Source organism: Macrosteles quadrilineatus, unplaced genomic scaffold (assembly GCF_028750875.1).
Source record: "Macrosteles quadrilineatus isolate MER2022 unplaced genomic scaffold, UCM_ALF_1.0 Scaffold_8__2_contigs__length_117827958, whole genome shotgun sequence".
Classification (NCBI taxonomy): domain Eukaryota; kingdom Metazoa; phylum Arthropoda; class Insecta; order Hemiptera; family Cicadellidae; genus Macrosteles; species Macrosteles quadrilineatus.
The window spans coordinates 112,460,713-112,477,387 of NW_026542601.1; the positions used below are offsets into that span (position 1 = coordinate 112,460,713).

At 35.9% G+C, this 16,675-nt stretch overlaps 1 protein-coding gene across 1 annotated transcript in view; it reads left to right on the top strand.

Annotated features, from left to right (window-relative positions):
- The first annotated feature begins 1,758 nt into the window (after nt 1-1,758).
- The window catches only part of LOC129000667 (eukaryotic initiation factor 4A-like), a 51,490-nt gene continuing 36,573 nt past the window's right edge, over nt 1,759-16,675 (top strand). The window contains exons 1-3 of the mRNA XM_054427629.1: nt 1,759-1,921; nt 4,589-4,698; nt 10,285-10,450. Coding sequence (XP_054283604.1) covers nt 1,759-1,921; nt 4,589-4,698; nt 10,285-10,450 — 439 coding nt within the window. The remainder of the gene's footprint in view (nt 1,922-4,588; nt 4,699-10,284; nt 10,451-16,675) is intronic.

Below are 16,675 nucleotides of genomic sequence, written 5' to 3' on the forward strand. Positions count from 1 at the left end.
AAATTAACAGCTAATTTGAACTAAGCAGCAACAAAAAACTGTGATACGCAATGTGAACTAACTGTCAAAGTAGGATTGTTATGTTTAGATTTTTAATTTCATGAATAATTTGTGATATTTTGAGAATTTTTGATAATTTATTTTTCTCTATTGTTTAGGTTAAGTGGTAGAACATTATGACTATAATAGATGTGTCTACTACTAATAATACTATAGAACTAGAGTACAAGTTGCTCGAAATCGAGCAATTGCAAAGAAGTAAAGTAGTTACAGTATTTAAAAACAAATAATTAACTTATTTAAAAACGAATAAAAGTCATAATTTCCGATGAGTTTAAAAGACTCAGCTCATAGATTACGTGACTAACAGCACAGAAGTATGTTTTCTGTGCTAACAGTTACATATAATCAACATTTCTAGTAAATATTTGATCATTTTTCAAAAGCTGATCTGGTTTTTTAGTATATTCTACATATCTTTCCCACTTATAGCCGAATTAGGTGGTCCAGGTTGATCTTCATCAATGATAATGTAGTCTGCATAGTACTACCCGTTGTCGCTAGTATGTTTACAAATTTCAGTAATTTTTTATAGTGATGACATTTTGTTTACATTACTTAAGAACTGCCTGATTTTCTGCATAACCTCTCTGTCATAATTTTATTTGCTTCAATTGGCATTAATTTGGCTACCTAGTTACTGTTATATTTACCTTATTATATTTACTTGTGTAAGTTATATTTACCTGAAAAAAATGCAGAATTGAAAGGCCAAATGTCGTTCAGATGGTTTTTTGTTTCCCTTCAATGTGAATAATGCAAATCCTTCAGTGAAAGTTTTTATTAAGGTTTCTTGGATGTAGTCATTTTGTCATTTTATTTTAAAATCACTTGACTTTTATGAAAACATATATTTAATGTCCTTGCCGTACCAGTTTAATTCAGCCCTAGAGTGTTTTCCTTTGCCAATCATCATAAAGTTAAGTCAGTGTTAACTACAAAATAGTAACACTTTGGCTAACATCCCTGTTCATTGTTTGTGGGAATCTTTATATTGTAAATGCTCTTCATTATTTAGGATGATAACGATAGATAGTAAATGGTTTTTTTTTATCTCTATTTTTTCTACTTGGTGGTGTTCTATGACTCCTATGTTTCCATGGTAAAAAATCGGTTCTTTCAATTATTGCTCAAGAAATACAGTACCCTGTCAATTCATTTTTCTTTTTTGGTAAAATATATCAAATTGCCCAGGCTTTCTTGATTTTTTACATCGGAATAAAGTACGAATGTAAATTAAAGAAGCAAATATTTAATTTCAACCAAATCAGTAAATGTTAACCTATGCGTTTCGTTGAATTGGAAAATAAATAACAGCAAGTAAATTATACAGCTGATCAAAATGTAAACAATTATGTTCTTCATAAGGATAACATGGGAACTTTCAAAGCCACTGGGGCAGAGCCCGAGGGGCTTTTTCCAAAATGTAAGGCCAGTTTGCAAATCTACGCGACACGCTCTTTCCAATGAGACGCCAATGGATAAAATCGGTTAAGAAATGGCGAAGGAGTTCAACCGACAAAGTTTCATGTAGCGTATTAATTATATAGATACTGTAAATCTAAAGAAGCAAATTTTATCAAACTATGTCCTCCTTCATTGCAAACGCAAAGCTTGAGTATAACTACAATAAGCATGTACTTATATGCCAACCCCGTATGAAGGACAGGTACTCTGCTAGTATATATATATATACAAATGTATGTTAAACAGGTGGTGGATAACTTTAATGACATGAATCTCAAAGAAGAACTCTTAAGAGGGATCCATGCAAATGGTTTTGTGAAGCCTTCTTCTATTCAACAGAGGGCCATCATGCCATGTGTCAAAGGTCACGATGTCATCGCTCAAGCGCAATCAGGTTAGATATAGTTCTAGTATGAATTTAGCAAGATCCTTGACATCCCTGATCTGGAAAAGTCAATAGTATTTGAGTTGGATTGTGGGTCAAAAACCCATTTTAGGTTATATCCCTAATTGTAGTGACTTATTTTAAGTATTTGATTTTTTTTCCAAAAAGTAAAACCACAAGATATTTTTTATGCCCGTCTATGATCAGTTTTTTCTTGCTAAAAGTAAAGGTGTAATGATGAGTGAAATTAGAGGTAGTTGGGATTCAAGGGCGGTTCTAGACCTATATTTTGGGGGGAGGGTCACCAGGGGGCCTGGGGTTTATGGAATACCCCCCAGTAAAGAGGGAGGTCCGGGTGTCCTCTTCTAAGAAAATGCTAAATATGTGCTTAGGTGAGTGATTTTTAAGCTATTTTGAGGCATAAAAAATTAAATTGACTTAGGCTAATGTGTACAAGATTTCCAGTTATGTTTAAAAAATAAACATGCAATGCAGTTTTTGCATTATTGGGACTTGTGGAATTTCATTAACACGTTGTTTTTACATCGTAGGAATACAGCAAAAATAAAACACATTCAGTTTAATTTTACCGTAGGTCTCATGGTAAGACCTGGACCCGGGACCGATTTACTTTTTCGTCTTGACGTCCCCAGAGGCCAAAAACACCATCCGTTCAAATTCATATATCCCCCAACCTTATCTATATATATAAAATCCAATGTATGTTTGTATGTTTGTATGTTTGTATATTTGTATGTTTGTCCTTCATGGACTCCAAAACCGCTCGACAGATTGTAATGAAACTATTAGGCATTATTAAGCATTATTCAAGGATGGTTTGTGTGAAGTTTGGTGCAGATCCGTCAATAGGGCTCCGCCCCAGTGGCTCTGGAGTTTCCCATGTTAACCTTATGAGTACTCATATTTAAATGGAATTAAAGAATCTTAACAGCTGGTGCAGCTAAACAATTTGATTCTGTGATGTTCAATAGCATTAAAAAGTTAATAGGTTTACCAACAGGGTGCAGCACTATATATTTTTTAAATTTATGAGAACAGCTAATTTGCAACAAAAAGGTGAGTGAGCGTAGCGAACGAACTTCAACCTGGAGGCGAGTTAGCGTAGCGAACGAGCTAACCTGGAGGCAAGTGAGCGCAGCGAACGAGCTCCAACCTAAAGGTGAGTGAGCGTAGCGAACGAACTTCAACCAGGACGTGATTGAGCCATGCGAACGAGCTCATCTTGAAAATGAACGAGCATGTGACATAAAACCACAATAGGACAGGACGACGTCTGTCGGGCCAGCTAGTATATGTATAAATATGTCCGTTAGCATGATAACTCGAACAAAAATTATCCGATTTTGGTGAAATTTGGTATAAACAAACGTGTAAACCAACATTTATTCTATCGAGTTCGCGAACCAGCATGATTGGACCATGGGAACGGGGGTTTATGGGGTAAAAATGGGTTTTCCAATTTTTGACCCTAAAAACATACAATTTTGGAATTTCTTTCCCAACCGTTTTTTAGAGCTTAAAAAAATAAAAAATTTAGTATATTGAAGCATTGTCGTGTGCCTAATGGTTGCAGAGGAAATTCAAAAAGTGCAAATTTAAAATTCCCATGTTATTCTCATGGAGAAAATGAAAACTGTTGTAGTTTATTTGTTTATGGATCCATATATTTTGATAAAATTTGGCAAATTTATTTATTTCTTCCTATACTAGTGATGTTTGGTCAAAAAACACTGATTACCTTCCCCGTAGCAGCAAACCTAAGCACTCGTTAAATCTAATGTTCCTTAAATTGGGAATAAATATGTCTTATTTATGGAAAAAATAGCTTGCCGGACAGACGTTGTCCTGTCCTAATGTGGTTTTATGTCAAATGCTTTTTCATTTTCAAGATGAGCTCGTTCGCATGGCTCAATCACGTCCTGGTTGAAGTTTGTTCGCTACGCTCACTCACCTTTAGGTTGGAGCTCGTTTGCTGCGCTCACTCACCTTTAGGTTGGAGCTCGTTCGCTGCGCTCACTTGCCTTCAGTTTCACAACAAATATTCGTAAAAAACAAATGGAATAGAAACCTATTTGCTAGCTCTCATTTGTTATGCATAGATTTGTTTTTAAAAATTAGGTTATCATTACAACAGCTGTTTCCTTAATTTAATTTAATCAAGAAATGACAAACATGGCATGGTAAACAAAATAAAACATTCTTCCATAAGATTAACATGTAAACTGCAAAGGGCCATAGGACGCTCCCCTTAAGATTAACGGAAACAGGCTATTATGTTATTTTAGTACCTAAGGAATATCCCTGTAAATTTTCATGCCAATTGGTTCAGTAGTTTTCTAGTTATAAACGCCGTAACTAACACAACTTTCTTTTATATATTAAGATTTTAGTAAATATGTAATGAGACAAATTGAAATTCGCTTAGTCTGCAGGGTTGCTGCAGCGGAGGTATTTTTTTTTATGGATAGAATTGATGTTTTTGTGAACCCCGCTTCAAGGCTCCACATATTCCCCAAACATGATTAGTTTACTCCAAGCAATTAGTTCATCAATATCCCCCCCTCGCACACCTGTATTAAACAAATGTAAATACGAAAACTAATATTTACTAATATTCCATGATACAGTGATCCTAATTTTGATTTTTTTTTCCAGGTACAGATAGGACTGCTACATTTTCCATATCCATTCTCCAACAGATTGACACATCAATTAGAGAGTGTCAAGCTCTCATCCTCGCTTCCACCCGAGAGACAGCCGTACAGGTAATTGACTTATTTATCTATCTATCTATACTATTACTAGTTCTACGCTTATTCTGCGCGTAACGGGATGAGTGAACGTGAGCGCAACAATGGAAGAGTCCACCCACACCTAGCCTACTTACCGGTGTCACTGGTGAACACAATCAACCAAATCTCAGTCAACAACAATCCTAACTTCTCGTCCAAAGTCTTAACCAAAGTCATTGGTAATATACGTAATGGATTTCCGACAGTTATCGATAGGAGGTAAATCCATCGTTCCTGTACAAAACGTCTTTTGATTAAATGAGGCCTATTTCCTTATTTGTTATGAGGCCTATCATAAACAAAACTAAGCCAAACTGACCTAATCTAACTTAACCTAATTGCCACAGCTCGGTGTAAAGGAGTCTTCTTCAAAATATCGTATGGCTTATAATGATGTTATATAACACATACGAACGATAGCACTATTATTACCTAAAAATTATTAAAAATCCAATATATTTTTATCTCTAACCAATGAATCTAAATGCCATAAACTGTTCCCACACTCTGCACTGCTTGCCTTTACAACTTCTATCGCCACTACCTACGTCGTGGACGTGTTTACCTCTCATTCCTCGGCATTTTAGTATTGCATGTACATTACTCTAACTGCCACAAACAGTTCCCACACTCAAAACTTCGCGCCTTTACCACTTCCTTTCCCACTTCCTACGACGTGCACCTGTTTTCCTCCCTTCCCATAGCCTTTTAGTATTGCTGATTATTGCATTAATCTAACTGCCACCAATGGTTCCCACACTCCGCACTGCTCGCCTTGACTACTTCCTTCACCACTTCATACGTCGTGAACCTGTTTTCATCCCTTCCCATAGCATTTTTAGAATTGAAGATACGTTATTCTAACTGTAACAAAGGCTTCCCACTCTCCGGACTGCTAGCCTTGACTACTTCCTTCACCACTTCTTACGTCGCGGACCTGTTTTCATCCCTTCCCATAGCCTTTTAGTATTGCAGATGCATTAATCTAACTGCCACCAATGGTTCCAACACTCCGCACTGCTTGCCTTGACTACTTTCTTCACTACTTTTTACGTCGTGAACCTGTTTTCATCCCTTCCCATAGCATTTTAGTATTGCAGATAAAATAGCCTAACTGTAACAAAGGGTTCCCACACTCCGGACTGCTCGATTTGACTACTTCCTTCACCACTTCCTACGTCGTAGACCTGTTTCCCTCCCTTTCCATCGCATTTTAGTATTGCAAATACATTAATCTAACTGCCACCAACGGTTCTCACACTCAAACATGTTCACGTTTAACACTTCCTTAGTCGTAGACCTGTTTCCCTCCATTCCCATAGCATTTTAGTATCGCAGGTATAATATTCTAACTGTCAAAAAGGCTTCCCACACTCCGGACCCCTCGCCTTGACTACTTCCTTTATCACTCCCTTCGTCGTGGCCCTGTTCCCCTCCCTTCCCATGGCAAATTAGTTTTGCAGGTACATTCATCCAACTGTCACAAATGCTTCCCACACTCCGGACCGCTCACCTCTTGACTACTTCCTTTATCACTCCCTTCGTCGTGGCCCTGTTCCCCTCCCTTCCCATGGCAAATTAGTTTTGCAGGTACATTCGTCCAACTGTCACAAATGCTTCCCACACTCCGGACCGCTCACCTCTTGACTACTTCCTTTATCACTCCCTTCGTCGTGGCCCTGTTCCCCTCCCTTCCCATGGCAAATTAGTTTTGCAGGTACATTCATCCAACTGTCACAAATGCTTCCCACACTCCGGACCGCTCACCTCTTGACTACTTCCTACATCGTAGACCTGTTTCCCTCTCTTCCCATTGTATTTAATTATTACAGATACATTATTTTAACTGTCAAAAAGGGTTTCCACACTCCGCACTGCTCACCTTTACCACTTCCTTTATCACTCCCTACGTCGTGGGCCTGTTTCCCTCCTTTCGCATAGCGTTTTAGTATAAAAATAGACGAATATCATAGCAGAAGCATAGTATAGATTTCCCATCCTTATGGAACAGCTAAACATAATTTTATTATTAGTTCCCTCCGGTTTTCTATAGATGTCGTTTTTTGTTTTAATTAGTTTCTTGTTATTCCAGTAACTTAAAACCTCGTTTGAACAAATAAAACTATCTAATTATAAACAATAACTCGTCCAAAACACCAAACAGTGATATAACTAAACAGTGAGACACAAATAATGAGAAACTAACCCTAAAAAATATAAACAAATTGAAAACAAAACACGACATCTACAGACAACCGGACAGAACTAACAATAAAATAGGCTTCAGCTGTTCTATAAGGATGGGAAATCTAATGCTAATCTTTGACTATTTAATAGTCAATGCCACCATTAAATTGAATAATGTAAAAAGCTGCTTTTTTTCTAAATATATACATATAGATTTTTAATGTTAAGGCGAATTTTAATACTGAACATAAACTGTATATAAATGCCGACTAATATTGTAAAGTTCAATTTATTATTCTGAAAGTTGTGAAATTCTAATGATATATATTCATAGGCGCCATAACTGTTTACTCCATGAATGAAAGAGCTAAGAGTAAAAGTAGTTCTCTCTGTCTTAAGCAGACAACAAAATTGTTTTTCGTAAAACGTAAACAAATAAAAAGAAGAAGAAGGTAGCTCCTAATGTTATTCTTATGGGACAAATTTAAAAATAGTTTTTAAGTATTTTATAATTACTACAGAGCGGAATCGTCTAGAATTTTAATGAGGTCTTCCCACTGGTGTCATAACTATTTGTGCAAAATTTGAACGCTATAAGTGCGACGGTTCTTGAGTTTTTGGTGCGAACACACAGACACACATGGACAAGCGGACAACTTTTCTCCGACTCCGCTATACACGATACATAGATTCGTTCACTTCGTTCACTCATCTATAAAGAAGAGGTGGTGTCTGTGTGTTTGTATGAGCTAATCTCAAAAACTACTGAACCTACTGGGCTCAAATTGTACACAAATGAAGCTACAGCTCCGAGGATACATATAGAACTATTCCCGCTTCGATATTGTCCTAGGGCTCTGCCCCGTGGGCTTTCAAAAATTTGAGGTGAGAGATTTAAATTAAAAGTAAATATTAATTTATGGTATCCATGGTAACAAAAAACAAACCTGCAAAGTTTAAAAATGTAAACAAGCAGAACTAACTGTCAAATGAATTTTGATTTCACAATTCCACACAGCTGCTTCAAACATATTAAATACTGCACAAATATTAGAACAGAGAGGGTAAGGAAAATAAATTTTAAATAATGATGTCACTAGCCCGAATGTAAACATTATTTAACATTACTTAAATGGAGCTGTCAAACCATATGTTAATGTAATTTCTTTAGTTTATGATTCTTTCAGTTACTTCATTTGTTTATGTTTATGATCTATTATTCTGAGTTTGTACTAATATTTGTGAAATGCTGTAATAATATTTTACAGGGAATAATTCGTTGTAAAATAAATCATTCATGGATATAAGAAATAATTAAGATTCTATAATCATTGCCAGGCCATTATCCTGAGTTTTATGAGGTTTATTTTTTTTATTTATTTCTGTGTAAACAGCAATATAATCCCCCTGCCGCAGCAAGTCTATGGACTGAGTGAATTTCCATTTTCCTGATTATAATTTCACTAAAATATTGTTGTATAAAATTACCCTATTTTCCATATTTATTTATATTTTCCATTTTTTTCTATTTTTCGGTTTTTAACTGTTGTGTTGGTTTTTTTGTTTACAGTGCAAACCATTAAACACGTTCCTTTACTGTACCTTAAAATCTATCATTGGTTTTGTATCGTAGGTAGCCTAAATAAGTATGAACGGTATTAGTTAACCAAAACGTACTATTATCGAGTTAAGTTATACAGTTATATTTTGTTTTACTTCATTTGTTTATGTTTATGATCTATTATTCTGAGTTTGTACTAATATTTGTGAAATGCTGTAATAATATTTTACAGGGAATAATTCGTTGTAAAATAAATCATTCATGGATATAAGAAATAATTAAGATTCTATAATCATTGCCAGGCCATTATCCTGAGTTTTATGAGGTTTATTTTTTTTATTTATTTCTGTGTAAACAGCAATATAATCCCCCTGCCGCAGCTGACAAATACACTTAAATAAATACTAAACCGATAAGGTTGAAATTTGGTGTGATGATAGCTGACATTCCCGATTAATATATAGACATATTCTTACCTCAAAAACACTTTTAGGATCGGCCCCAGTAGCTCTGGCTCTGGATTTTCTCATGTTAGCCTTATGAGTATTCATATTAAGGGAATAAAAGAATTTTGTCAGCCGTTTCAACTGTACAAGTTGGTTCTATGATATTAAATAGCATTAAAAGTAAGGCTTACCAACAAGGTGCAGCACTATTATGTTTTTTGCATTTATTACAACAGCTAATTTGAACCAACTAACAACAAAAAGTTGTGGTACACAATGAAAGCTTTAATTTTTCTATGGTTTAGGTGCAGTTGTAGAAAATTAGGGCTATGGTAGATGTGTGCTACACCATAGGATTCCGTATAAATTTAAAGACCAAATTTCCTTAAACCGTGTCCTCTCCCGTAACTGCAATAAGCATTTTATACTTCTATGCCAACCCCGTACGAAGGACGGGTACTCTGCTAGTAATTTATAATCCTCTCATTTGATAATGCGGCTTTGACTTTAAAACTAAATTGATGTATTTATTCTGTCTAAATCAGAATTTAAATAATGGTTTAAACTGTGTAAAGACTTACTTCAGGCTTATAAAAGTTAAAGACTTAAATCAATGGCTAGGCCGATCTTCGTAGTAAATCAATCACGGCTCCCTGAATACCCCACTTAAAGTTAAAATGTAATGAATAATTGAATAGTTATTTGTGCAACTAGTGAGAAAAGTGAGCAATTGACTCACTCGAGAGAAATCCTTACTCACGAGCCGTAGGCGAGTGAGGAATGGTTTCTCGAGTGAGGCAATTGTACTTTGAACTCGAGTTGCACATTATACTTTTCCTACAGTTACCATAAAACAAATAAATTTGTGAAGAAACATAACCTGTGAACTTTTAATATAACATTTAATGTGAAGTGACAAATACAACAGTACAACAGCTGACCAGCTGATTTACAGCCAGTGCTGCCAACGTATTTCGCGCGCATACGACGTTGCCTGCATGTTACGCGCTCACTATTTCGTGCCTTCACGTTGCAAATCTGGAGTGAGACAAAGTAATTAGAGTGAGACATTGTTAACCTTGTCTCACTGATGAGCAAATTGGCCACTTTGCTTTCTCAAATCAGTGAGAGAACATGTACATTGTTAGGTAACTGTAGGAAAAATATAATCTTTTTATGGAGCAAGTTCCATATGTCCTTTAGATGAATAATCAGAAATGTTATGGAAATTCGCTTAGTCTGTAAGTTTTCTGTGTTAGAGGTATTGTATTTTAGAATGATCAGTCTATTAATTTTATAGATACTAGATTCCTTCTTGTACTATATTCAGGAACTATTAATCACATTTTTAAGTTTTAATTTCAGATCCAAAAGGTGGTGATTGCTCTGGGAGATTTTATGAATGCCATGTGTCATGCCTGCATTGGTGGCACGAACGTACGAGAGGACATCAGGAAACTTGAGATGGGAGTTCATGTTGTTGTGGGAACAGTCGGCCGAGTCCTCGACTTGATCAAGCGAAGGGCGTTAAGTGAGTACAATCAATGATCTTGACCAAGGCAGTGTCTTGCTAACCCGTTATGTGATGGCTGGTCGTAATCAGGAGCAGATAAAGCTAAAGCGTTGTGTGGATAAGTGCGTAGGGATGTTTTAATTGAAATTCAGTTTCATCCAAAAAGAGAGCCACAGTATTGAATATACTGTGATTCAATCGCGGACATAGTTTTACAAGGAACCAACAGACAGCAGATCTAGGGGTCTGCGGTAAAAAAAAATTTAGGGTCGGTTCGGTACAATATTTTGTACCTCGGTTCTCGGTACAAAATCGGTAAGGTAGGCTACTAGGCTAGGATTATTTTTTCCTTTTTCTTTTCAGAAATTTATTCAAACCAATATTTTAAATATTAATACATTGGCATTACTATGAAAATGGATAGTATCGTCAATTATGGTTTTCTAACAACAATTACAGTACCATACATTATTAAAACCTTGACTCCTAACAGGATTGTAACAAGAAAGAAACACAGTGAAGATGACTTTACCTGTGTTATTAACTAAGATAAAGAGGTTTTAGCGAATTTCCCCCATAGGGAATAAGCTATTACCGTAGTACTCTCATGGTAAGACCTGGATCCGGGACCGATTTACTTTTTCATTTGGAGGTCCCTAGAGACCAAAAACACCATCGGTTCAAATTCATCCTACTAATATAATAAATGAGAAAGTTTGGATGTATGGATGTATGTATGTATGTTTGTGACAAGTAAACGCGAAAAATACTGGTCGGATTGGGCTGAAATTTGGCATGATGATAGCTCACATTCCCGATTAACATATAGGGAATAGGCATATTCGTATCTCAAAAATCCTTTCGGGCTCCGCCCGAGTGGCTCTGCAGTTCCCCATGTTAACCTTATGAGTATTCATATTTAAAGGTAATTCAAGAATTTAGCCAGCTGTTTCAACTAAAAGAGTTGGTTCTATGATATGCAAAAGCATTAAAAATTTATAAGATTTACCAACAGGGAGCTTTTTTCTGCATGTCAGTTTGGTTTTCTGAGTGGAAGGTCAATTACGGATGCCATTGATTGCTTTGTTCCTGGGATTTTGGAAGCTTTTGAGGGAAGGAGTCTTGCTCAGGTGACTGCGTGTGATTTGAGCAAGGCTTTTGATTGTGTCGATCATGGTCTCTTGCTGTGTAAATTGGAGCACTATGGCATCCGTGGTTGTCCTCTCCAATTTTTTAAGTCTTATTTAAGTGGTCGTTTACAGTTTGTTGATGCAAAGGGTGTGCATTCCAGGTGCATTGAAGTTAAAACTGGGGTTCCCCAAGGCTCGGTCCTTGGTCCCCTACTATTTTTGATTTCTGTCAATGATTTGCCACTTAGTATTGAGGGTTCTCAAACCACAATGTTTGCAGATGATACAACGTTCCTAACTGTTCACCCTGCTCTCAATTAATTAAAGTTATCTGTAGAACATACAATGAATAGTGTGGGCTGGTATATACCATTCGCTAGACTGGCGTGTTAAAATTGAAATAACTTTTGAAAATTGTTAATGTGTATCTTAGGATAAAAAAATGACTTGTTGCTATTTTTTCATTATTATATACAACCCTAATCCAAGATGGCTACCAAACGACACAGAAACGTGATTATAAATTATGATATCATCAGCCCCATAACTTTTATTTACTATGATAATTATATATTTTTGTGTGTTTAGGCATTGTAGGAACAAAACCACAATCCTAAGATATATTTTTAGCCTGTGTGGGTAACATACACTGATATTTGTGCGGATTTTATGTGAAAGTAAAATAACTTTTAAAATTAAGAAAGACAATTTTTAAAAAAAGCTGGCTATGGTATTTATTGATACAACACACTCATTGTGTAATACTATTGATAATTGTGTACTTGGCAAGTTAAAATATTTAATGACAAAACTTACATTACATGCTAAACATATTATACGATACAGTCAAAACTTCATTCTTTTTCACCATCAAAATCTGGTGGTCTTTCTAATGGGATGTTTTTACACTCAGAGTCTGCACATCCACACAATTCAGTGAAACACATCTTTTTCCCAAGCAAGAACAATATGCCAACTTGCCCCCCATACACGGGCGGGCATGTTCGTGAGCCTGTTGGCGGACACACTCGCGAACATGCTCCGCGTTTTGAACAGACGGTCGAGCATGCTCGCAAACTTGCTTGCCGCCATCCAGAAATGATATATTTTTTTCATTTTCAAGCTCATATGTAAATTCAAATTCTATTGATGGATAAAAAAAGTTAAATCCCACGGAGTGATGAAAAGCCCAAATTTAATATTTACAGAAAACCAACCCACACCAATAGGTTTATTACTCAAGATTCTCATCACCCTCCAGAACAGAAAAGATCAGCTTTTATTTCAATGATTTATCGCCTCTTATATACCGGTACCCCACTGTCCCTAGAAATTTATAATAAAGAGCTAAACTACATAAAAGATGTGGCTAAGTATAATGGTTATGAAAAAAAATATACAGGGTGATTGATATAAGTGTGCCAGCCGTTTTATTCGAAAACTATAAGATATCAAAAAAAGTTAAATGGTAAGTGCCTTGGATTGTTTATTTAGAAAATTTTAGTCAAGTCGAAAAAATTATTTTAGCCACCATTTCTCCAATATGGCCGCCAACTTTGATTTTTCTTATGGAACACCCTGTATTTTATTATGTTTTCCGGTAGAAGATGTAATTTTAAGACAATTTTATTCTTGTGATTTTTTTCATAAACCTAACCGTTTCAAAGATAATAAGGTTAAAGTCTTGAAATTTCAGCATGAGAAAGAGTTTCGATAAAGGCCTAAGCAAGCAAGCCAGCTGTTTTATTCGAAAACTATTCAAAATTTCAAAACTTTAACCAATATTATCTTTGAAACGGTTAGGTTTATGAAAAAAATCACAAGAATAAAATCGTCTTAAAATTACATTTTCTACCGGAATACATAATAAAATACAGGGTGTTCCATGAGAAAAATCAAAGTTGGCGGCTAAAATAATTTTTTTTTACTTGAATACAATTTTTAAATAAAAAATCCAAGACACTTACTATTTAACTTTTTTTGATATCTCTTATAGTTTTTGAATAAAACGGCTGGCACACTTATATCAATCACCCTGTATCATTTCTGGATGTACTAATCCTACGGAGTGATGAAAAGCTGAGAGAAGCAAGAGGACTCTGCGGTGGCGGCAAGCAAGTTCGCGAGCATGCTCGACCGTCTGTTGAAAACGTCGAGCATGTTCGCGAGTGTGTCCGCCAACAGGCTCACGAACATGCCCGCCCGTGTATGGGGGGCAAGTTGGCATATTGTTCTTGCTTGGGAAAAAGATGTGTTTCACTGAATTGTGTGGATGTGCAGACTCTGAGTGTAAAAACGTCCCATTAGAAAGACCACCAGATTTTGATGGTGAAAAAGAATGAAGTTTGTGACTGTAGCCTATCGTATAATATATCGTATAATTATACCGTATAATCACCATCAAAATCTGGCGCTCTTTCTAATGGGACGTTTTTACACTCAGAGTCTGCACATCCACACAATTCAGTGTTAAAAATATACAAATTAAGGTAATAGCCTTGGCGAGTGCCTTAAAAACTTCTACGAGGGTCGTTAACACTATTTATGTGAGTTGCGTACACTACTTTACCTACGATGGTGTTTTAATTACTAAAACTCACTACTCATAACTTCTAAGAGAGGTTATGTTTTTGTTTATAACCTCTTATTGCCACTGACAGTGAAGCAAGGAATCAAACACTAATTCACTAATTGCACCAATCAACAATTAAATTGGCCTGAACAGCTGATTAGTTGAATTTTGAATCATTACAATTTTGCTTCTCCTCTCTCAATCCTTGAACCTCATTGGTCCGTTACCCGTGTTGTTATGAGCAAAACTATGCTGTTATGAAAGTAAACAATGCTGTTATGAGATACTTATCAATTCTAAGAACTGTACTGAATTGGCTACTTTAAAAAACGGTCGTAGGTAAAAATGTTAACAGCTGATTGAAGTACGTCTTGTTTTACGTAAAGGGTTTAAAGAATGTAAAAGGAGTACTAGGGTGGTCTGCCGTTACACTTTAGACGCATAAATGAGCGAAGCATTATTTAAAGATTGTCAATGGCTAATGCAGCTAACAACCTACAATATGTTCCCTTTCAACAGTGTTCCGGTCGGCCACATTAATAATAATAATAATAATAAAATGCCTTTATTTAAAGCGGTCTTCAGATACACTGGTTTTCAAGACAACTCAAAGTCACAAAAAGTTTACAAGTACACAATAATTACAAACAGTGGAACTAAACTAGCTTTAGATTGGCCTTAAATGAATTACATGACATGATTTTCATGATTCTTGGGAGGGTGTTGTATGCCTGGGGTCCAAAGTATGAGAACCCCTTTTTACCTATCTCACGCCGCACTCTCGGCATTTCAAGCAAGCCGTCCTGCCTAGTACAGCGTTCCCTAACTGATGTTCGAGGCATAAGTTTCCTTTTCAAATAGGGAGGCAAATTAGAAGACAGTGTCTTGTGAACAATTAAAACAGTTTGTAGAAAACATTGTTTTTCCAAAGAGAGTACCTTAGCCTGTTTGCGATAGGCAGATATATGATCAAACTTCCTCAGATTGAAGACAAACCTCAGGGCTCGGTTTTGCAACCTCGTAAGAAGAACTCTACAGTCAAGAGTAAGACATTCACCAAACGATGGAAGTGCATAGTGAATAATAGGGAAGACTGTTGATTTGACCAATTCTAGCTTAGCATTTTCAGATAGTATCCCTCTCAAACGGTGTAAAATTCTCAACATATTTGAGACTCTCTGACAAATGTAACTAACATGTGAGCGAAAATTGAGTTGAGAATCAATTCTGATACCTAACACCCTAACAGAATCAGACACCACAAGAATTTGACCGTCCAGCTCTACCTTTCCAATAAGACTATTTTTAGGCTGCAAACCAGAAGACCAGAAATGAAGCACAGTACACTTTTCAGGATTCAATTTTAGACCGTGATCGTCAGACCATTGCTTTACCCTTAGCAAGTCAGTGTTGATGAGATTGACTGCTTCATGAAAATCAAAAGGGGCGTAGGAAAGAACTAGTTGACAATCATTAGTCTCTGAACGTGATCCCTTTGACGAGACTGCGCAATCATAGGCACCGATGTTTCTTCAACTTGGTCTTCTTCGATTTCATCAGGACTTTCTTGGTTTTCACGAACACACGGTACTCTCATGTGAACAAAATCATTGAGTGGTAGTTGTTGTAGCGCTTCATCACTAATGGTTATGTCAAAATATAATGGGTTATTTGCCTTCAGCCAAATAAGTGCTTGATGTAGTTTTTCACGTCGAACTTTGAAATCGATATGGCCAGAGACGCCTTGACGTTGGACAATGATTACTTTAAAGTTTTCGGGCAGTGTATAGGTAAGACAGATGCTATTTCATTAATATCTTGCTCAACATTAATGATGTTACCTTTGTAGTGAAACTGACCATCCTGACCATCTGCTTGTACTTTGTAAATACGCATAGCGGGATGTACTCGTGCAATCAACATTTCTCAAAACAAATACAGCAAAACTGTTACTTCCATTGATAAACATTCCAACTAACTTAGGATGAAAGTAAACATTGAAATGTAAACAAAACAGTTACAAACAATTAACATATGTTTATCTTATTTAAATGAAACGAGATAAACACATATGTCATAAACCCAATATAATTTTTCTTTCGACTTACATTAAAATAACAAGCGAAATTGCGTGACCTATAAAATAAAATCCAGAAGGAAATTTGCAAATATTTTTTTACCTAAACATTGTGCTCAGTATTCTTTAGCTGTTGGCCAAATTTCATATCAATTGGTCAATCCATTACATTCTGATGCTCTTACAAAGAAGTTACAAAGTGAGGGAAAGTGAGCTTCGCTCAATTATCATTGTATTAATGGAAAAAATGGTCATGCGTTCGTAAAAAAATAATTTATCTGTTTATCCTATACAAGTAAGATCTATTACTGTTTGGGCTATCCTTAAAACATATCCTTCCTGAACTTTAGTGGACAATTTGCAAACTATTTTGTGTGTTGATTAGTGCTGCCATCAAGTGGAAGACTTTTAAAACTACCTTATCTGGGGAGGTATATCCACTTTCTTCTTTTTAGCGAATTTCC